The sequence below is a fragment of the Metopolophium dirhodum genome, chromosome 3 (genome assembly GCF_019925205.1).
Source record: "Metopolophium dirhodum isolate CAU chromosome 3, ASM1992520v1, whole genome shotgun sequence".
Lineage (NCBI taxonomy): Eukaryota > Metazoa > Arthropoda > Insecta > Hemiptera > Aphididae > Metopolophium > Metopolophium dirhodum.
This window is the reverse complement of record NC_083562.1, coordinates 38,915,167-38,941,034: the sequence shown is the minus strand read 5'-3', so window position 1 is coordinate 38,941,034 and position 25,868 is coordinate 38,915,167. Positions and strand designations below refer to the sequence as shown.

The window sequence follows — 25,868 nt, the reverse complement described above, 5'->3', positions numbered from 1 at the left end:
TTCATTCTTTGGTTAATTTTATTTTATCATTTGTCCTGCTCTTGTAATTGGAGTTTTTATGATAGCCGATAATGTATAATAACTGTGTCATAAATTTTTAAAAAGTACAATCAAATACAATTTTGAACAAGTCTTATTATTCTGATCCATATGACCAAGAATCATATAAAAATGAACAATTTTTATATGATAAATGATAATCCAAATATTTCAAACCATTATTTTGAGAAATCATTAGATATTCAACTTATTATAATTGATTTGAGATTTACCTAATTGATTTTGCATAGCACCTATCAACTTAACTTAAAACCTTCATATTTTCAATCTTTAATTATTATTTTTTTATTTTAAGGTATATCTTATGTCAGATTTAATCAATAAAAAAGATTTTTTAATGCCTATTATCATTAATTTGAAATTATGAGCGAAACAATTAATGTATTGGTTTTAAAATGATGTGTGTTTTTTTATACGTTTTAAAGTACTAGTAAAAAAATACTTCGATCTTCAGCCCCAAGGGAGGTTTAATAGTGTCAAATTGGATCTGGTTGACAATTTCTAGTAAGTACCTACATTTATATATAATCCGAAAAACAGTGAATTTTTACGCAAATCAAGCTTTTGACAAAATCGATACATTAAGTCGTATAACTAATATCACCTTTTTAAATTTTTAAAGTTAATATTTTAATTATTTCTTAATATTTTATTAATATTCAGTAGGTACATTATTAGTTTATATAATATGTTATAATATACCACTAAATATTGTCATATTGACTTATAATATTTTATATTTATACATTTATAAAACTATATGTAAAAAGGGAGTTAGAGTTAACTGATACCATTTCATACATTTTTACTTTACACATATTGGGCTCAATAAGCCATATAAATATTCAGACCCAAAGTCTGTTTTGAGCCCTCAAAATATTCACGACTATGATAATCAATATAGATTGATGCCCAACATTTTCTAAAAAAAATAAAGCACAATAAGAAAAACGATTCCGTGGCTCATGTCACATTTACGTTGTTTAGGTACAAAGAACATCTTCTACACATCAGTGGTTAAAGTTATCTTATCCAAAAAAGGTCTGAATATTGATAGCAAAAATACATAATATACACAATATCCTAGGGGTTTAGCTAATGTACATATTAACCGGATAATGTCAACATTAGCCGAAAATCTGACGTTATTGATATAAATATTGTGATTTTATGACGGTCGGTCAATGTGTTTCTTACGATTTATAATATTCTATGTGGCGCGGTATGGCGCGGTCCGTACACTCAACTGCGGAAATGCTCTGAGTGTACGTATCGGCCAGTGTTGCTAGTTCCCGGATGGGTGACCATCCGGGATTTTTAGCAACAAATCTTTGCCACACACACAAACGTGTTTCAACCAACTGTTCCAACCGTTCCTCTCCCCTTCAAACAAAAAAACAGCTAATGGCGATAGTTGCCGGGCTTAACCTTAGTAAAAATAAAAATAATAATATACTATATTATTCGATAAGTGTTAACTCTATATTGACGAAATTGTTACTACCGTTTAGTGCCTAATAATAACAATAAAAATGTATTGACTATGTATAGGTAATAGGCATAGGAGTATATTATAACCATAAATATAGTGAAGGAATGAATATAAGTATGGCCACCACAGCAAAATTTTTTGTGATTGGAATTTCAGAAGTTGAGGTGGGTTATTATGATTTATAGTATAAGGTGATACGAGTTGATAATTTACCCCATTCCGATCCTATAGAGACTCACGTGCATTTAGTATAGGTGATCCATAACTCCAACCTAACAATTCTTTTATTATCTTACTATGGTCATAACTCGTGACAGCATAGGTCTCGAATTAAATTTTAAAATTATAATAATATAGTAATAACAATAACGTAAAACATTATAAATTGAAGTCGTAATAACACGTATTCACTAATAAAGTAATTAAATCTACAAGTTAGTCGTGTGCAGTATTATTTTGAGTGTTTCTTAACCATAAATCTTACGAATGAAAAACAAAATAATATAAAAAGATTTGGGTTAATAATAATTTTGAAAGCGAGACCAGCCGACCAGTGTGCTATTAATCTGAAACGGAACTGATGTAACCCACTTGAGATAATTTATTATATTCTTTTCTGACACACATATTATATGTATAGTGTATAGTGTATACGTGTACACCGTACATAAGTCACATGGGTCTTAATCTTGAAGAACGAAGCGAGGTGACACGAGGCAGTGGATACTAAAAAGGTAATAATATTATACATTCAAATCAAAATAAAATGTTTAATATATAGATACTAGACACTCATAAATTTTACGTTCGAAATATAAGACATTAATCTCGTAATTTCTGTTTTGACGAAAATATAAAATTATTTTTAATAATAGTCAAAAAGCAATATGAACTGTTAAAATTGTTCTACTTTTAAAAAAAATCAGCAGGAGAGGGGGGTCTGAACCAAGTCCCTTCCAGTTATGGCCATGATATTATTATATTACTCTTTGATATACTATTATAAAATGATTAAAACTTATAAAAATTTAGAATATACACTTAGGTAGGTAGGCATTTGTGCATAAATTATATGATATACATGTTACGCGCTTGCGTGCGTGTGTGTACAGTAAATAAATATATGTATTATATTTGATGTATTGCCCAAAAACTAATACCAAAATATTTTGCATTAAGTACGCAATATATCAATATAAATATGCGGGACATTTTGCTGACATCAAATATATAAATTATCTCGAATATTTATCAGTTTTTAACATGTTGGATATCGTTTGTAAGTGATATTGTCATAATATCATCTTAAAATGGAACAAAATATGTTACGAATTGTTTGTCGCAGAGATAAAGTTTATATTTAAATTAATCATAATCAATATTTACTAATATGTAGAAGTTATCTATATTATAGGTTCAAGTCTGTCTAATCTATTTACAATTAAGCACTATTAAATCATTTGTAAATTAAGTACTCCTAAAATCATTGTAAATGCACAATAGTTTTTCACAAATTCTAGGCCAGCTAATCATTAAATTTTAGATTTTGCCACGACGGAGTAAGGAATTTATTGATTTTTTGGAAATTTATTTTTTTTATAACACATCAGGTCATACAAAATTTAGATATTTAATTATTACTTATTTTCCTGTAATTTAAAAAAAACTATCTTGGACATTTTAAGACCAATAAATATACCTAATAATAATTAATAATACTTAATAATAATATGTACGTGAATTAATTTTCAAAAGATCTTAACCATTGTTACATTTAATATAGAATTTTTAATATTTTTGAATAAGCATATTTATTTCGTTCAGTTTTGTTTTTATTTTACAACGTTTTATAAATTTATACACAGGGGGTCCGCCGAGGATCTACCCATTGCGATATCTCCTAAGATAATAAATATATCATAAATCGGTTTTTTTATTGGACTCACATGGACAAGGACTAGGTACATATATTTTATTTTTTAATTTTTTAATTTTTTAATTTAATAATTTATTTTTGAAACAATTGAAGACGGCCATTTTAAATAGTTTATTTTTCTGAAAATTTTGACATTTGAACATTTTATTTTCATTAATCTTATGATTTTTAATATTTATTTTAGTTTATAGGTAAAGCGGCAAAAACCCGGTTTTTGTCCGGGCGACAAGTCCCCCTCTTCTGCTAATGGATATATCATCACGGGACATACTGTATTACCTGTGTAAAATATCTAGAATAACAATGTGTTTTTTTTATCGACGTTTAGTTTTAATTTTTAATTTTACAGCAATATCTTTTTTTAAGATTTTTAAATTCCTTGTGAATCAGGAATGTACTAATTTTATTTTTAATACAATTTTATGTATATCAAGAGTCTAAGTCTAGCCATTTTAAATTAAAAAATTATGCTTATAACTTATATTATATTTATTGATCTGCATGGGTTACGTTAATCAAGTTACTTATACATTACAAAAAAAAAAGACTGAATAAATCATAAAATATTTAATAACTAATTTAAATAAATAAATTTGGTCTTTACAATCGACTTAAAGTATTAAATTGATGCAAACATTATCTAATATTTACAGGTGTCTTTTCACAGTTTAAGGGAACTTTTATTGTATATTATTTATATAATTATAGATACATTTAATTAAAAAGTAAAAGGTCAAAATCACGTGGTCACGTCAGTTCGTATCTCAGTCGTTTACAGTTTACCACATTTGTCTTCTACGACACCATTTTATAATGGCTTGCTTGATATAACTATTATTTCTTTCACCAAGTAAATTCTTTAATTGTTTTTTTTTTTAAATTAATTCTTTCAGAGACGAAAGCACAAAGTGCAATTGCAGTTTCACCTCGACCACTCGTGACTATTTGTGTGTGTATCGGCTTAAAATGATAATTATTCTGGGATTGACTTTTTACGTTGTTCTTTTTAAATAGGTATAATGTTTGGAAACAAAACGATGAATAGTTGCAATATTGCCTACTATAAGGTATATTATAATATTGTAATTTTTTTTAGATACATATCATTATAAATGTATAGGTAAGCCATAACCAATATACCTACGTTGATTTTGTACTAATCATGTTCAAAAACAAAAAGCTGCTTCAAAAATGTTAAGATTTCTCATAAAAAAATTATCAAAATAATTTACGACTGTACAAGTAATCCTAAAATTCTACCACACTTGATAGCGGTGTCAATATTAACGTAATAATAATTACCTAATAGTTAAAGATATGAAAAAAATTAATTTTCAATTTAACCTATAAAGGGTATAATGTAGGTATAGTATAAAAAAAGTAAATCCAATGACTTTGTTATAAACTTAATACAGGTAAAATTTAAAACAAAAACGCTTTATATTGATCCTTTTTTGCTTTTGACAATTATGTTTAGTGTGTTTTTAATTTTTATAGCGTTGGTAGTAACAGTTCATCATAATACATAGACTATTAAATTACATTTTATATTTGTATTGATGGACCATTATGCACTGGCTTTTTATCAACAGTAATTAAACTTACCTTCAATCCATTAGCGATTTATACATTTTAAAATTTAAACTTCTATATTTATTCACCAGTACATGGCGTGCTTATAATAATCTAGGTACCTATAGTTTTATTTTCTATTTAGCAACTCAGAATTATCAAATTTACTATCGGATACTAAATTAACCTTACACATTTATTTTAAACCAAAATCAGAATGCAAATTATTATATCGTTTAGATAACATGAATGAGAACTTACCGATGAGGATTGCGAATTTATACTTGGAACAACGGGACAATGAGTTGTGACGTAATTGAGCTGATTTTGATATTTTAATATTTTTTTCTGAGCTGACGAGTGAGCTCGAAACGAGGTGACACTGAGTTTCATAATGCCTGTTTAACATAAGAAATAAATAAACAAATTCAATATTTTAACAAAAAATATAACACAATACACAAATTAAGAAATAATATTTAAATACTCTATAATCTAGGATTTACACAAATTATGATGTGTCAATTAATGTAAATATTGAAAAAATATATATTTTTATTTAATGTCCAATAATAATATTATATTTTATCTATTTATTTTTAATAGTAAAACTACTATAATATAATACTACATAAATATAATAAGCTAACCTAACTCACAGTTATCTAACATGCAATTGTTTAATAATCATAGGCGGAGCCAGAAGTGTTGTTCAGCGTATGCAGAATCTAAATCGGCCCACCACAATTAAGGGGGAGGCTAATTCCTAAAATCGCTAAAATGTTTTTAATGGTCACTTCATATTATAATAATTAAGATTTAAGTATGTAATAAAGATATAACTCCATTACCTACATCATTACAGATAAAAAAAAAGTAAAAATATATAGGAATTTATAATATTAACATAAATAAAATGCACTCAAAAATATTATAAAGACATTTTTATCTTAAAATCTACCGCTATCTTGAAATCGTCTATTACAGCATCAGCATCAACATTGATTGCCATTTCCTGTTCTACTGTTAATACCATCAAAGTATTTAATCTATCTTTCTTCATGATAGATCTCAATTTGGATTTAACTTGGGTAAATTTAGAGAAAGGTTTCTCACAAGTACAGCTTGTTAAAGGGATCACTACAAACTTTTGACTGACATAAAAAAATTGGTTAAAGTATTTATATAATTATCATTAGACTTCAGCCAAATTAACCATTCATGGATTTTACTTTTATTAGTTAAATAGTCTTTGTTAGGAATCGTAACATTATTTTTTAATAGCATTACTTCTATTTCGAGTTGACAATATAGGTCCGTTTGCGATGTATACAGATTTAGTAAATTATCAACTGCATTTATAGCTATAATATAGTGTTTTGGCTAAATCGTTCATCGATACTATGAACCATCACGTCTATCATTGGATAAAAGGCCGATATTCTTAGTTCTGATTCTTTAGTTTCTTTTTTCTTGAAAAATTGTGTTTTTTACTGTCTATGTGAGAAGAGATTTTTCTTTTATTAATTAATGGATGGACACTCTCTATGGGCACATCATATGCTAGCGCAGTGTCGCCAATATGGAAAAACAGCAGTGATTTATTTACAAAAATAAATTTTCCGGTAGTTCTGTGCCTCTCCGTCTATACTCTATGTTAATAATATTCTTTAGTATTTAAAATATTAAATAACTTATAACTGTACTAATTCTCATGAAAACTACATTTTAACCGACATAATGTTATACTTAACATAAACGTATTAAAAGTGGATATAATAGATAATTTAAAAATAATATATATTCTTTCAATATTTATAAATGTTAACTATTTAAAAAAAAAATCAGTTAATGCAGGAGGCTATATAATTTAGGGTTTTATAGTATAATCACTATAATCGTAGTAGATTAACCAATGTGCACGAGGATAAAAATAGTGAGACATCTGTTTAAATCGCAATGTTAAACATTATATTAATACAGTCTTAAAATGATATCAAATAATATGACATTCTTTTCTTTACGCTAAACGATTAATGTAATGTTTGTTGGAAATACAATCGATTAGATGTAATATATAATTAATTTTTTTTACATATATTTTATAACGATACAAATAATTATTATTATAATCATCATTTATCATCAATTCCATGAGTAAGTTGTTATTGTGATTTTATTTATGACCCAAATTCAATGAAGAAAGCACTAATGCTGATCACTAATATTACTATACACAATAGGCGCAATATTTTTCTCTTATACGCAGAGCTGAAAGTTTTTATTTCTCTTCTAGCCAGTTCTTGTGGGTTTTCAATCGGTTCAGCTATTAAGAAATTACGGCTATCTAGGTGGACGGATAATAGGCGGCTATCAAATATCTTATACAACCCTCCTCTACAACCAGGACATATTAATGATAACCAGCAACCCATTTCATCTTGGACAAGATTCTATTTGAGAAATATACTGTCTAACTTATCTGCTGGTGTTTCTAAATGTGCTTTACAAATGATTAGTTTATCGTAAATCATTGAAATCCAACATTTAGACACTAGAAGATAAAATATATTGTGTGCAAATCGTTAATATCCAGTAACTTGTCTAAGACGTTTAATTTAACGAAATGCGAAAAAAAATCATTATTGTATAGTGTATAGCATTTAATATTGTCTCGCAAGTGGCGATAATATTCTGCTTATAGTAGTTTGCTTATTTTTAAATATTTATGCCTGATAATTTATTTGTTTATTTTATAATAGGCTATGATTTCAACAATAACATAAATTGTTTATTTTCTATTATTCACTTTTTATTGTGATTTGTGAGAAATACTTATGTTAAACAAAATTTTCCAAAAATACCCTTAAAAAAAAAAATCATAAACAATAGGTTTTTAAATAGATATATAATATTTTTAGTTATTTATAAGAACAACATAGATCAAGTTATGCAGTAATATTTACACAGCATTTCTAATTTAATTTAAAATATATCAGCTGTTAGAGGTATTATAACGGACCAATAAACTATATGGGACCTATATGGGCCTTTCATATCAATAGTGACTATATAAAGGCGAATATTTTAAAATATGTACATTATATTATAAATTATTATAAATACCTAGATATTTAGGTAATTTTTTTTAATGATCAACTGATATTTAATTAATATTCCAATGATGTATAGAAGTCAAGTTAACCCCTAAATAGAGTGTATTCAAATTTGAATGCAACGATTAATCAAATATTAATCGAAAAACTATTCTAAGGTTACGTTTGACAACCAGAAATTATTATCAAGTTTTCGTCAAAAATATTCATTGATTAGTTATTGCATGTTATTTTCAACATTTGTATGAACCTAACATTGTCTTTGTTTAATTTTTCTAAAAAGTAACTAATGCCTATAATAAACGCAGTAAAAAACACAAATAAATTTTTTAATAAATTGATAATGAATGTATTTTAAATTGTTATGTTGTGTGTTCAATTTATCCTTGAGTAGGTATTTACGGTATTTTATAATTTTTAGAACAGTAAGACATTGAAAAACATATACCTACGATGTACGAAAGTTAAACGATGACTGTTTCTATCAAACTCAGCAGGATACTCACAAATTGCCATACAATAACGCATCGGTTGGGAGTTTGTACCTATTATTATTTAACCATTGTACATGATGTTTAAGGACATAACTCATTTTATATTATTACAATTTACAATAATATTAAATTATATTTTAAGAAAAACAATTTTATTAAAATGAATACAGTAAGGTTTAAGAGCCCGTTAATAATAATAACATGTAACACGTAGAAGTTTTAACAGCCTAAGCTCTAAATGTATCTACTACAACCGGCAGGTGCCGCGTATTATTGAATTACATGGAAACTAGGTAGGTACTCTCATTTACACAGTGACCGACATTTAATGTTGCACGATACATTCAATTATAGGGGCATTAAATTAGATTTCATATTATAGAAATCTAAATTGAATGTCATAGTTGTAACTTACTTGTAACCTCGTTTTAAATATTTCATTAATAATATTATACACAGAAAGATATTTTTAATGTGATCAGATTATACATCAGAAAAAATTTACCATTTTTGTTGTTTTTTTTGTACTTTACACTACATAATTAATTCAACATTTTAGATTTCTAGACATAAGTTTAGAACACCTTATATCCCCACTGTGTCCGTCCTTCCGTTAGTTACCGGTACATAGCTAAAATTATAGTTGAGTTAAGATTTTACAATCACGGTTCTATCAAAAGTAAATTCATCTAGGTACTGTATAGATTCATAAATAGTCAATATTAAAAAATAGGTAGGTACCAAAACAAAAAAGTTAGCAAATAATTATTTTTAAATATAATAGTATAGATTTATAGATTTTTAGGCTGCATAAAAATACGTTTGAGTGACCGACGAAGATTCCATTCAAAAAATTATTTTATTTGTATTATTCATGAAAGATATTAAATTGTAAAATTTAGTTTAAGTAATTCAAGAATATTATAATACCAACCAATAGTCCTGTTATCGAGGCTTCAACTTAATGAATAAATAAAAATACGTTTAGAAACCGGGAATTTAGCACACTTTCAGAGTAATTATCTAATTTTTATTTAAACTTTGCAATTATTTTATATTGCCTATGATAAAATATGGTAAATAGCATTAGCTGTATGCCTGTATTTGTTTGAAGGAAACGATTTATGTTGGTATATTGGTAAGATTGTTATACATAATTTTCATGAATATGCACTGAACAAAAATCCCCAGAACTACAATGTTACTGACAACTAGGTACATGATTGACCAAAGATTTTTAAAAACTAATTAGTGTAATAATTATCATATTATTAATATTTATTTACAACTATTTTATACTTACTAGTAAGTAGTATAGTTTACTTACTTTTCATTAAAAAAATTAAAATATAATAAATAATTTTCAAAAATTAACAATAATATTATTTTGTTTTATATTACGATTTTAAACAATATATTATGTTAATAGTCTTTTTAAAAGATTAGATACCTACTACCTACATTCATTGATTATTTATTTGATAATTATTTGGATTATTTGACATTTCGATCATTTGAAATATTTTATTTTTTATTTTATAATCTTTTAAATATTGTATCTATAAATAAAACTTGTAAAATCGACTTCTAATAATAATGATTATTATTAATATTGATATTTTGCTTATCTTTATATATAAAGTTGATTTTATTATTGGTACAACTGCGTGTTGAAAAATTTTGAAAATGTTATAAAAAATTGCTTGTTAAAAATAAAGAAACACGTGTCTTTTTTTGTTTTAACGAAATTCCCTATCATCGATCCATAATTGTTAAAAAAAAGTTAGGTATTTCTAAGTTTCAACTTCAAATTTAGTTCAAACTAAAAATTGAAACATAAGGTAGTAAAGAAATTATAAATTTATAGCATGAACTAAAAATAACTTAATAGTTAACAAACATTTTGAATTTCAAATTCAAGTCAGCAATTTTGAAGATAACACCCCCCCATAATTTTTTTTTTTGAGATCGTCCCTGGTAATAATTATATTTATTATTTATTATTATTATTCTGTATTTCTGTGATAATACTAAACAACTATAGAATATTATTATAGTTTAGGTATGTGATTAAAAGTTTAAAAATAAAATAAAGCAGCAAATTACAAATTCATTACGAGATATCGACTGATTAAAAATAAACAATAAGGTATAATATTATGCTTCTATATCCACGTATAAATAGTTTTACTATATAGGTACCAAGTAAAATTACATAAATATGTTAGTACATTGTTTTCTTATAATAAAAATATGAACCGACTATAAGTCATTCTGCTTTATAGTAGGTGTCAAGTGTAACTTTCCATCACGATAATGTAGGTGTTACTTAAATTCAATGATAAATCTTTGCATACCAAAAACGATAATGTCATTCTGAACGGAGATATCGATAATATGTTGACCTAATTTTTGCTAAAAATAAATCAAATATGCTTAATATGATAGTTATTATTATTTAGTTATTATTATTAGGTATTTCTAGATGTTTATAACTGTTTTTAACTTGATCAATACCCGTTACTGTAGAACAGTGTGAAAAGATTTGTCTTTAGATACCTAATAACATACGTTTGGTGGCAAAAACCGTCAAATCCCTACGAATAATATTTTTTTAGTTATTAGAAAATAACTAGAACCATTACCTACCTATTTATCGTTTGAACATAAAATTACATCGACGATTTTAACTTCAAATATGGCTATACAAAAAACTATTGAGATTTTTAGGTTTCTGCAAAAACGACGTATTATGAAGAATTTTATAGTACATTATTAAGCTTTAGCTATTATTATTCAAAAATTTTGAAATTGTCTAGAAAAGGTTAACATAAATATTTTATGAGAAATGCAGGTTTCTGCAGTTATTTATTTTTCAATTAGGTACAACAAAATAATAAAACTTATTTAACCAAAAACTGGTTTTGCGTAGATAACCCGGGTTTTCCTTTTTTTCCGATTTTTTTGAAAAGTACCTACTGTGAATTATTTTATTTTGACCCCCCAACTAGATCCAATTTGCTACCAGAAACTCCCATCTAAGTTTAAGATCGAACCATTTTTTACTGTTTATAAAGGTGATGTCAGACACAATAAAATACACATCATTATAAAACCAATACAAAACAATATACGAATATTTTCATATTTCATTCGGAACATTTTTTTATTGAAATATTATTTTTAATATTTATTGGGTTTTGTAATTTGAAAATATATGTTAAATGGTTTGAGAATTTTAAGTTGGATATTACATAATACATAAAACCATTAAAACTATTCTATAAGAAAATACAACATATGCATTATGCATATTACATGGAAAGATAAAATCCTTATACAAAATAATATAACTATAATGCATAAACATTTTATTTTAAATTTCTACATTTCTTAAGTACCCTATGGCTCCATAAAATTAAAAATTGTAGGTGTTCAAATTTCTAGTCAAACAATGCTGTATAATTTATTTTATATTTACCTTAGGTATTTTTTTTCTTTATGGTCAATAGACGATATAATTTATTTTTATAGTTTTTATTCGTAAATAAAATGCACTATTCAAATAAATTATTTATACTTTTATTAAATACAAATTATATTTAGGTAGGTACCTATTTTAAATTCACAGAATGAAGAGAAGTAGGTTTATAACCTAAAAATGCTCAAACATTTAGCTAAGTATACAGTGTTAATATGTCAAGACAATAACGATCGTAACAAATAATGCGAAAATTAAGAAAGCAAACACTGACAAAATACGATAAAATATTACCTTTTTGAGGTGCATTAAATAGACACAAGGTGAGTTGTGGTACAAATGGACCTAAAAAGTAAAAATACTGGAGTAAAACATTCATTATTTATTGTCTAGTAAAAAAAGTAAATAAAACTCGATGGATTAAGAGGATTCCATACCCGCATATTGTGTATTGTATCCGTCTTACTAACACTAATCACATACATTTTTCTGCATCATTCAACAGAACTAATTTTTTGTTGGTAGGTAGCTTTAATAAAAGAGTGAAATGACCTAACAGATTTTGATTCAAACTTAAAAGTAAGAATACTATCTAGGACATTTCGTAGGCTTTTATTGATATTTAAATTTTATAGTGAGTTATAACAATGTAAAATATTAGTTTTGACACACTTCAAAATTAAAATATCAATAAGACCTACGACACCGCGTAAATAATATTCTCATCTTTAAAGTGCACTATAGATTAATTCACTCCACTCTAATTTTAAATCTAACAATTCAAAAATTGGTTCTACTGGACGCAAACTTAATATGTTATACGTTTGTAAGACATGCGAATAACAATTTTAAACAACAATTTAATGCAAAGTTATGTAAAATATTCATAAAAAAACAATTCTCAAATTTGTTTTTGCTTGAAAGATACGAATAAATGATATAGGTACGTAAAATAATAAAAATGTATTTACACAAATTTAAATTTAAAAAAAGTTGATATCGCTCTGTTGTACAGTAAGTTACAAGTGGGTCACTGTAATGGATGGTTTTAAATTTGAATTCAATGATATATAACCATTGTACACAAAAACGATTCTGAGCGAAGATAGTCTGTCAGCCTATAATATTACTAAATAGATATATTTTACGATTTCATTGTGTTTAAAATAATTAATTATGCATTAGTATCTACAACAGTAGGTTGAATTCATTTTTGCCAAAAAAATTACACTTGAAAATGTCATTGTGTGTATAAAATATAATAATATACTCTTTTTTTTCAAAAATTGGCTTTGCATAAAAAATCTCAGTTTTCTTAATTTTTGTTTGTTTTTCCTGACGCTTTTGAACTTTTTTTTATTAAGAAAGACAATTTTCAACCTGCACACAATAAATACAATAAATAAATTAGATAGAGAAAAAAAAACAGAATAAAGTAACATGAATATCGTGTTGAGGAAGAAACCCAATGGTAACATCTCCTTGAAAACTTTTGGGAATTTTTGACTTAGTCCCCCAAAGTACAAACTAGAACCAATTTCCTACCAGAAAAGATGCTGTTGAAAATTGAAACATTTTTACTGTCCTAAAAAGTAATAAAAACAATTATAAAAAAAAAACACATCATTTTAAAATCAATATATTCATAGCTCCACTTAAACCTAAAAAAAAAGATAAGCTGTATGGCATTGGCCTCAAAGGCCAAAATTCATAAATTATTCACCAAATATGTAATAAAATTATTTTTTTTTAAAAAACCAGTTACCTAGGCATATCTATATGTATTTATTGATTTATATTTTATATGCACTATTAAGTCTAAAATATGCAAAATACAATTAGATATTTAGAATGGTAATGTCTTAAATCAAATTTATATCCCTCTGATTTTAAATGACAAAAGAAATTAATAAAAAATATATTAAAATATATTTTTGTGTTAATATTTTTAACTAAACAAAATTATTTTATTTCACTATTTCATTATATTATATCATTGTGTATTCGTGTTTCAAATTAGAGAAACTGAGGTCCAAAAATAAAATAACCGAATAAATTCAATAATTGACAGAAATGAACTATGATTGTCTGGAAATCAAAATACATAGGTAGTTCACGATCTTAAAATTATAAAACGTAATTTAAACAACTTGGGATATTTTTTTTGTTTTGAGCTTAGAGTAACTTTAATCTTAACTAGGTATACCTACCTACATTATAAGTTAAATAAATAAATGAGTATACACGGTTATGAACGATTTTTAGAAACTAAAGTTTAAAATATTTAAGTATTAAGAGTACCTACTAAGTTCATTTAAAAATGGAGTGATAAAATTTTACCATGTAGGTCATTAATCGATGGTTTATGCTATAAACTTTATGGTACAACAGCAATTTCATATGGATGACACTTTTTGCATTTATAAGACGTTATGGAGATCAATAAAACGACGGTGTTTGTAATGCACGTCATGAATCATTAATTATTCTGACCCGAATGGCGAATACCATGTTAAAACTGACACGGTAAAATTTTTGCTTTATATCTGTCTATTTTAAAAACCCATCATATCACGTGTAAAAACTGATAATTGATAAGTACTTAAGGACACAAATCAGATATCTCGTTAATTTGTCTACATTATGTTTTAGTTTTGATCAGAATATAATTTTACTATTGCAATTTCAACATTAACATTGTTGACAATTTTTTTAAAATTTTAAATTATTTTTGCATAAAAATATTACTTTTCTATGTGTTATAGACTACTCATCGTAACATTGTGTAAAAACTTTAAAGACTTGAAGATTTGTAATATTTAAACATTCAAATAGTGTTACGATTGTCTAGTTTATAGTAGCTATAGTAATATTTAACATAAATACATTCAAAATAGTTACACTGTCATTATCATAGTAGTTATTACGAATTTATCTCTGTTGTCGCATTGTCGGTATTATATATTCACAATTTTTTCCTTTTATAAATGACAAAATATACAATCTTTACACTGCAGAAAAACCGAAAATTACGTACGATATGCATTATTATTGTTTTTTCTAATAAAAATATTATACAGAGTTTTTTAACGATTATGGATCGATGACATACAATTTCGTTAAAACGAAAAAAGACGTGTTTCTTTATTTTTAATAATCTTTTTATAACAATTTCAAAATTTTTAAACACGCAGGTGTACCAATAGCAAAATTAACTTAATTTTTACAAACAGCAACTTCTATATTTTTTAAAAGATTCTAATAAAGCTTTTTTTCTGAAAATGTTGATAGTCAAATCATCGATTTTGGTTCGCTAGTTTATTAACTATGGTCCTCTAATTGAAATAATTGGTATAGGTTTAGTTTACAAAAGCTAAATAATTGTTTCTTAAAACTACCTTTTTATACACTTAAGTAGTTTAATCGGTAATCTAATACCACTCAAAAAAAAAAAAAAATAACAAACAAAATTGTTGGCAAACATAGTTCATTATTTTTATTTTAACATACAATCATCAAAATCAATATTATTATTTTAATTTGTTATCATAGGTAATCGTAATTAATTACTTCATAGTTACTTTTCTTACAATATCATAAATTTGGATTCTTTATTAGGTGGCTAAAGTAATAATGGTAAATTGGTAAATGGTATTCGATTGTTGACATTAATGTCTTAGGTATGTATGTGGGTTAAAAAAAATTGTGTAATGAAAAAAGTGCAATGTTTTGAAGTGCTCTTCTCGTAGTGGGGTAAACTTGAAATTTAAACCATATAGGTCAGGAGTCACCAATATACTTATTTGTAGGTATCGCATGCAAAGTATGAATTTAGGAGTTGAAATTCATAACCCTTCTTATTTTTTAGTTTTGGACATTTAAATTTTATTTCATACTTTTCCTATCATCAATAATTCCTATCATACTTTTCTTACAATAGCATTAATTTGGATTCTTTATTAGGCAGCTAAGGACTAAGGTAATAGGTACCTAATGGTATTTGATTCTTGTTATAATAATATTGGAAACCTGTAATTAGCTTAGATTAAAAGTATGCCTGAGTTAGGTTACAAACTAGTTAGGTTACAAACCTATATTGAGATTGACTATTTATCTAAATATCTTGCAAACAGTTTATTTTAAATCACGATTATTAAATAATTCTTAAAGAATTTCAACTGCTAAATTCATACTTTGCATGCAATACCTACCAATATAGGGAACTTATGGTTCAAATTTCAAGTTATAAAAGTTAGTTATAAGAAACATTTATTTAGCTCATGTAAATTAAACATATGTCAATTAAAAGTATTAATGCATATTTTACTAAACTTTAGAGGACCATACTTAATAAACTAGCGAACCAAAATTGATGATTTGACTAAAAACATTTTCAGAAAAAAAAGCTTTACCAGAATCCATTAAAAAATATAATAGTTACCATTTGTTATAATAAAGTTAATTTTGCTATAATGCTAATTGTTATAAAAGAATTGCCTGTTAAAAATAAAGAAACACGTCTTTTTGTGTTTTAACGAAATTCTATGTCATCGATCCATAATCGTTAAAAACCCCCGCGTACAATGTCATATGATACACCCTATATATTTGAGGTATACATATAACTTAAATATATTATAAGACTCACTGACTAAAAATGTATGTAAGCAATGTATTTATGTATGTAATGTATGTTGCGGTACCTTTTAAAGTTTTTTCTATTAGAGAAAGGAAATATTAAAATAGCAGGGTGAATCTAAACATTAAACAAAATAACAACAATAAATGTTTTTGTTTAATTTAGACTTTTTTTTCATTCTCAATTACCCACATTATTGCAAAGAAATTTCCAAACAACCATTTACTAAAAAAGTTTTTTTAAATCGTTTGAAATGCTTTCAGATATCCATTAAAAATTCGTCGAACCTTTAAAAATATACCAAAGAAATAGTAACAATGAAAGCATTGAATTCATATCACAAGGAGGTGTTTCCCACTTTTATTCTTCTTGGCATTATTTTTTTTTAATTAGAAGCATTCATAAATTCTCAATACATATTGTTTACACTTTTAATATAATGCCTTATATACTTATACCAACCTCACTGATCTAAAAAAAAAACAATGTAATGAGTAATCAATATCATAAATGTGAACATTTTTTTTTTATATTAGATGATAGAATATATTTAATAGGTACAAATTATAAATGTGTACCAACAAACAATATATTTTACTATTTTTGATTTAAAAAAATGTATAAGGTCAGTAATTCCTATTTGGGCAATATTATATCATCGTTTTACGTATAGCCACGTAGGTATAACCTAAAACCGGATAATAGTATGTGTTATTATAAATTTGAATGCGATAATACCTGACTATGCTATTTGAGAAATAGTTTCAAAACTTCAATCTTAACATAAATGTGACTTTTTATTTCAATTTTTTGGTATTTTTCTCGTAGAAATTGAAACAAATATTTTACCAAGGTTCAAATCTTACACATTTATTTAGGTATTTACATATTATTTTATATAAATACCATAAATTCTAAACAACATCCATAACATTCGTAGAAGCGTAAAAATAACAGTATGACCCTACAACAGTAATCTGTGCGACATGATGTGTGTGTAAGGTGTAACCTCGACGCGACGATCTCGGCTGGTAGTCCGCTGAAAACGGACATGTGGTGCCGTATCGATGAGAATTGGACAGAACATAAATAACAAACGTGGTGAAAAAGACGAAATCGACAGCATTTTACTAGGACTTTCGGATTGCAGCACAACACTTTACGCAGTCACAAACAGTTACGCGAAAACAGTTGGCTTGAGAATCTTTGAACATCGGGTGGCCACGTTTTCCATTAACTCTGACTGACGACGAAAAAAAATCAATGTTTCATATGCGTCTGTAAATCCAACGAAAATCGTCACCTTATTTTCCTAGGACGGCACGTCAAGGTGAGACTCAACACTCAAATATCAATCAGTCACATAATACTAGCCCTGCCTATATTACAATATAGTTATTTAAATTTTATTATATAGTTGCTCAAATGTAATGTAACAAAATGTAATGTAATTGCATTAATGTTAAGTCCTTAAATACAGAAAAATATTAAAAGTGGTGTCTACACTTTATGTATAGTTACTTAAAAACTCCAAAACTGAAATTTTGAATAAATGCATAATTTAAGCAATCAAATTGATGGAGACCGCTTAAAAAGTCATCCTGTGCAAGTATTATAAACACTATACATAAATTATACGTACATGGGACAACGACGTATTTAGAAAATGCTTGGAGAAATCGCGATGGGTGTAATATTTTATATGGGTATATTTGGGTATATATTTTAATTGTTTGCTGTAAGTTTGTAACAAATATTGTTACATCGTAAAAAAAACTTTATTTTATTAATCTCGTTATTATACACAGATCATGTAACGACTAATTGAAAATCACAGTGCCCTGATGAGGGAAATGGTTCCTTGATAAAAAAATATGTTTACTTTTCTTTGGTAAATTTGTTTTTCTATTTAATTATTTAACATGTATGAAATTAAATATTACTATCAAATATTTGTATTTATATTTATATTACGCAAACATTTTAAATATGTCTTTGCCCTGAATTCCTATTAAAATTAAATTGAATTATTTATTCGCCTATTATAAATATTAACCCAATGTAAATCATATACTAAGTAAGATAACATGGGATTCGTATTTTTTTTCTATTTAATCATGAATCTAAGAATTTATTTTTATCTCAGGTTCTTGTAAATTACTGTATCTATTTAACTATGTACAGCATATTGGAATACCATTAACTATCATAAATATCATAATATTAAAAATAACGGTTGAAAATCCAATATTTACTTTACTTCGGTAAACATTGAAGGAAGTAAAACATTTTAAACTGTGAAATAACGCTATATTTAATAAAATCAAAAGTTTCCAGGAATACATAAGAGTTGATACTATACCTACACTGTTATAATATACTAAATACATAATTTATAAATAATTAGATCCTTCTATGATAACTATAAAATAAGTTATAACCACTAAAAACCTACAACTAGTTAAACTATCATAATTCTCAATAATTATTAATTACTATTCGAAAAATAATTTTACCACACTTGGGTAACATAAAATAATATTTTGTATTTATAATCTATAAAACACGTAGGCACATTATTTTCATAAGTTGCAGCTGTTGTGTTATAATATTTGGTATCTATAAAGTTGTATTGAAGTACTAAGTAATACACCAGAATTTATCTAGTGTAGTAGTAAGTAAGAAAAAACCTAACTAACTGCTTAGAGAGAGCTGAACATAAAAAATCAACGACATTATAGATATTTACCTAAATTTAAACCAAATCACTGCATGTGTAATACAAAAAATTTGAAATAAATTTTAATTAATAACATAAGATTTCAATTTAAAAAAACATATTTTAAGCATTCCGTTCTGGGCACCTACGAAAGAGGAGATAAGAGAAACGGCGTTATATACACTATATTGTCCAGTATTCAAATCTCTACCCAATATCCGATAAAGGTTTATCTATGCAATATAATATACTTAAATCTTCGGAAAACCGATCGGTTAGGTTAGATTATCATAGTCTGAAAGTAATGTTTACGATATCGTATGATTATTTTATTATAATATTATAGAATGTATAGGTATTTCTATTATATCAACGATTTAAACTTTCAACGGCTTACCCGTGAACGAATGCTTACCTCGTGTTTCCTTGTTGATAAAAAAATTACAACTCACTATGAACGCGAAAAAAATCCATTGCACTGAAAGCGAGGTAGGTACACATTCACTGTTTTCAGTTTCTCGAGCGATGCCAACCAAATATCCGAAAGGTCCCCCAATCGACAACCGCGAATGACCCGTTTGCGGTGCATGGCGACAGTTTCTTCGGTCGACCGTTTTCGGTCCGAATTCCCCGGAACAGTGGTCAATACAAGAGCTCCTTGGACGATATACCGTGGTCATAACCACTTGAGGGGGGATGAGTTGGTACAAGGAGTGAACCCCCGCGTGGTTTACGCGCCAAATATATTCCGTGCTGTCGACGTCGATCCGAACCGGCGCGGCGGCGGAGCTCATAAGCCTTGTGTGTGTGTGTGTGTGTGTGTGTGTGTGTGCGTGTGTGTGCGTGTGTGTGCGTGTGTGTGCGTGTGGTAGAGTGCAGCACTGTGGCGTAAACGAAGCTCCATCGTACCTATATAATATTATATATGTTTATATAAATCGAACGGCGTATTATATTATTATTATTATATTGACGTCGGCGACCGCGTTATCGCGCACGAAATTACTGAAAACCGATACCGCGGGATGCAATGCATCGTCTGCACATACAGCCCTCTTTATTCAAGTTTTTTTTTTATAGATATTTTTACATCCCAACGAAGAATGTACGTTCGCGGGACAAACACAACGACGACGCAGATCAAAGTATGATGGAAGTCTGCAATTATGTAAAATTCGATTTAATGCTCATCCGCGTTATTGCTGAACTATTTATTCTACTCTCGTATGCTAATAATCAAACGTTTGAAAAGGATTAAAAACGTCATTAAATTGATCGAAATTAAAAAAGATTATCACTCTTGTCTTGCTGAGGTGATTTCCTTCAGCCGGTAGCTGTAATTAATTAAAACTGTATTTGACACAATATGTTAGATATTGATATACTCAGGAAAACTAAAAAAATGTAAGTAGGTAAGTACGTTTGAAGTTAATGTGTGATTAATTATACATAATATAGTAATTATAGATATATCTTTTTCTTATAGTTTTTAAAAAAATTTTAAACCTGAAAAATTTAAATTTTAGAAATAAAATGTTTACAATATTATATGATATATTTTTAAAGTTTGGTTTGGTAACCTTTTGGAATTTAAGATTTTCGCAAATTAAAAATTAATTAAATAAGCTACAATCAAAAGTAAATAATAATTGATTATTTCAAAATATTATTATTATAGATGTCATGAATAGTAGTTAAACTAATATTTTATATTTAAAAAAATATAAAAATAACGAGGTATTTTTAGTTTTGAATTCTATTTGGAATATTTATTTAAGTTTAGATAAACTTACGGATCAATCTGGACATATAATATAATAGTATGTATTATACTAGGTATTATATATACAATGTACATAGTCACATAGACATATTATATACTAAACATTGCATATTTATGAAACAAAAAAGTATAAAAAATATCATAAAACTTATTTCAATAATAAGTATGTGTCATGATAACATTTTAACAAAACTTTTTATCCACACAGACTTTTTGAAGTAGAACATGAAATAATATACTTCAAAAGCCATCACGCGAAAAATGAACTCATTTAATGTTTGCGGGCATTATTTATTGTCTTACCAGTTACCGTGTAAAATAGTAAAACTATAGTCTATAGATTAATTATATTTTTCTTCCTGCTGGTTTAATTATAGTTCTTTTTTTTTACAAAATTGCAACAATCCACTGGTTACTGTTTAAACTCTCAGTATCTTTTCTATATTTATATTATTTGTTTAAGAGTCGAGTATAATAATTTTAAACAAAAATTATAATGACTATTTTATAGTTACAAAATTATTAGATTTTAAATCACGTAATAAAAACTTAAAATTAATTGTATTGTTAAAAAATACACTTTGTCGTATTAGTATTTCAGCAGAGATAATTATTTTAATGAAATATAAATATAATGTGATTTTTTTATTTTATAAAAATTTTATTTGATAAAACGAGTTTTTTGTTTTGTTTAGCTTTGCATGTGAGAATACTGTTAAATATAAATTCGTCTACAGCGTAGGTACCTATGTAAATATATAAATTGCATATTTACCTATTGTATTTATAAAACGTTTGTTAATTAACATTATTATTTATTTGAAATACTATATAATGTAACTATATTAATACACTAAGCATACCTACAGCTAAAACTACTTTTCTACTTTGCACCTATAATGCTCTTAAATCTGACATAATCAATTTTTCAATTCTCAAAGTGTTTATAACACTTATGCTGTAAAATAGCTATCTTAGCTGCGACTAAACATTAAATATTAATATACCTTTAAATCTCCAACGCTAATCAACCATACTTTACAACAAGTTACTTAGTATCAAATATCAATTGGTGTTAAAATATTATAAATAAAAGCACCTATAAAAAGTACAAGTTTATATGGATATATATTTGTATAAATACATCACTATGGTTTATGAAAAAAAAATTTCTATTTTAATATTTTTTCGTTGTGTAGTGAACGATATATTTTAAAAAGAAATAATAAATCGTAAATTAACTTCTACCTCACGCGGTTCATAAGTAGCTATAACATTAACCTTTTGGCTCTAATAACTTGAGAAAACATAAAAATGTAACCCTGAATATACAAAATAAACATGGCAGTGTATTGTACACCATCGAATTATCACGTTTGCAAACAAAATAAAATGTATACAAATTAAACCGAATGAAATATATGTTCTAATAGCGACAAGAATAGTTAAAAAGTGTATAATACGGAAACAATAAAACGTTTTAAAATATACTTATAAATAAATAGGGTGTAAACTATTGTCACACAAATAAAACGCAATTAACAATAAGGTACTCATAGTTTGTAGACATATTTAACTAAATCAATAATATTTCAAACAACCTTAATCCCTCAAGTTTTCAGTGTTCAATTCAGAAGTGAATCGAAAATTACCATTATATATTTAATGTGTCTTGAGGAGACCATTCACCCAATCACCCAATCAAAATAAATTCTGAACGATTTAGTAACGATAGTGCGTCATCCAAATATCCAATAGGTACCTAGTTATTGAAATTAAATTTCATTAATTTGCTTATTATATATTTTTAATTAAATGAGGTTTGTTTTAATAAAAACCATTAATCATATATATTTATTATTTTTATACTCCAATAATAACCTCTATAGCTCATAATTGTTACGTAAAGTAAAATTCAAAAGAAATTATTTCGGTTGAAAAAATACAGACACTGTACTATATAGACAGACACCTATTGTTAATCTGACTAGGCAGTAGCCATACAATAACGTACCACTAGTGCGTGATGTGTACTAGACGTGTGATATAATGGTATAATAATATATATATATGGAGGTGTTTAGACGTCAAATCATTCGCATCACTTACGAAAGACAATTATAATACACTAAAATTGAATAGAGTAAATTTCAACTTAATAAATTTTAGTTATACTTATAATAATATATTAAATTGAAATTCATCAATTTAAAAAGTTGAAAATATTATATTTTAAGCACTTATTATTAAAATCAATTTTAATATTTTTATTATGTCTACTTAAAAAACGAATTTGCTAAAAAATGGCATAAAACCAAGACTATAAAAATCGTAATGTTGGATTTTTGGCCGAATGGTGAGATGAAAACCGCAATACGAAAAACGCGAAATAAAAATATGTAGTGGATACCAATAAAATACTAGACGTAATGACGATTTAGTAGAACTTACTGTGGCAATAACAGTACAAAATTACTACCTAACATACTCTTACATAAATAATCAGAAATTTGAAATCCGGCATTGGGTGATCGAATTTATCAACAGACTTATATGTAATTGGAACAAAAAGAAAAGACGGATCAGTTAGGTATTTGTTTTTAAGTCTTACTTGTATAGTGGACAAAGCTAAAACGGAAAATCATTCGATTATCGTATACAGGCGGCGTATCAGAAAAATAATTACATACACTGAGCAGTCGAACTATATAAGAATCGATTAAAAAATATTAAAAATAACCCTTCGGAGCTTCAACATTCACTTGATGTACGCAAATTACAATCACATTGCGGTGAAGGGAGGAAGTAGTAATTAATACTCTAAAGAATCCCTGGTGAATTATTAACACATGTACCTATATACAGCTATCTCGATGTAGCATCTGCTGCATTCCGTTCTACCGGTACCTCTTCAAAAGCGCGTAATATACACCGCAGGATTAGTCGATTAGACATCGAAATGAACTGCTGTCCCCAAATCCAATTTCAATTTTTGACCTACAATTACCTGATCAATAGACTTTGACTAGAGGCGGGACTCGCTTTTTTTCACTATTTAATATTAAGCGACTGTGGTAAAAACCATCAAACGAAGTGTATTGTCTGTTTTTTCCAACTGTGAAAATCTTGGTTATATTGACGCAGCGTTATATTAATTCACAGACCGGACATCGCCTACGGCCTTTCTCATTGAATGTAAACAATACTAGTTGTATTATTGATCACGGTGTCATTCCAGCCCTAATGACTTACTGCCAAATTAAAATAAAATAACAAACCGTAAAGTTTACGTTTTATTGCAATTTGCAATAAGAAATATGAAGTTTCGAGTTCGTACAAAAATTAAAAAAAACTAATATAAAAACTCATAGTATTTTATATGTGTGTGTATAATGTTATTATATATTGTATTATTCGTTTATTAAATCCAACTGTTTTTAAATTGTATTTTTAATCTTTTTTTTTATTGTGATCTGTATTTTTATTTCTTTACAATAACCAGATGTAATTTCTTATACCAGTGCCATGATTTACACTTATTTTTTTTTATTTTTCATTAGAAATAAAAATTTTTTTAAGAATTCTAAAATTATTATTTAGTCAGTTATGCACTTTCGCACATACAAACAATATTCAACATACTGTAAATAAATACATTTCAAAATTGAATTGTATTATACCTTAAAAATTAACTAAATATAAAAATGTATGAAAATGAATAAATAATAAATAGGTAGATATAAAAATCAACCCTGACACGTTCAAAATACATTTTAATACTTCAATTTTCACATTAAATTATCTATACCTATAACTAAATTTTAATAAATGAGATGACATAACAGTTTTGTTCAATGTTTTACTATAATTTTTAACCTTACAAAAATAAAAATTACCAACTATGAAATAACATTCTGGAAGATAACACTTACCTTCAGTAGTTTCCTCGAGTGAACGGATTCAACGTTTAAGCCAGATTAGACGTTATATTATTTGTTAAGCAAAACGTTTTTCTACAGCGGTTACCGCGTAATAAGCTCATGGTCGTCTCGTCAGCATCGTTTAGGATCGCGGCGCGTATAGGCTAACGTTTGGCGGGCGACTCGTTGGAAAACGCTCGCTGTCGGCGCGCTGCCACCGGACGATCGTCTACCCCACCCCGATGTATAACTATCATGCTACCATGATGCCAGTGACCACCCCCATATTATATAAAATGACTGGAAATTACACTGCGATAAGAACCACGCCAAGGCTGAAATTATTATTATTTTCGAACGAAACCTAAATTGTATTTATATTGCCTATATCAACCATATTATTTTGATATATGTATACATATAGGTCGTCTATGGTGTATAAACATAAAAAGAATTTTGAAACAATGTTAATTACACTATAGTTTATAGTGTAAATACCAAATATTACTATAAAATGAGGCGTAATTGTAATATTAAATTCGTTCGTCTGTTTAACAACAAATTTAGATAATACACCTAACTATAAGTAACTATTTTCGTAAGGTATTATTATATATACTACGCATTTAATGCAAAGTTATTCAATTAAGTTATAA

General features: G+C 26.7%; 1 protein-coding gene across 1 annotated transcript in view; it reads right to left on the bottom strand.

Annotated features, from left to right (window-relative positions):
- LOC132941640 (cyclic nucleotide-gated cation channel beta-1-like) overlaps positions 1–25,375 on the bottom strand; it is a 134,236-nt gene extending 108,861 nt beyond the window's left edge. The window contains exons 1-3 of the mRNA XM_061009781.1: positions 25,225–25,375; positions 12,446–12,496; positions 5,322–5,458 (exon numbers count right to left, since the gene is read on the bottom strand). Coding sequence (XP_060865764.1) covers positions 5,322–5,453 — 132 coding nt within the window. The 5' untranslated portion in view covers positions 5,454–5,458; positions 12,446–12,496; positions 25,225–25,375. The remainder of the gene's footprint in view (positions 1–5,321; positions 5,459–12,445; positions 12,497–25,224) is intronic.
- Between the last annotated feature and the right edge of the window lie 493 nt (positions 25,376–25,868).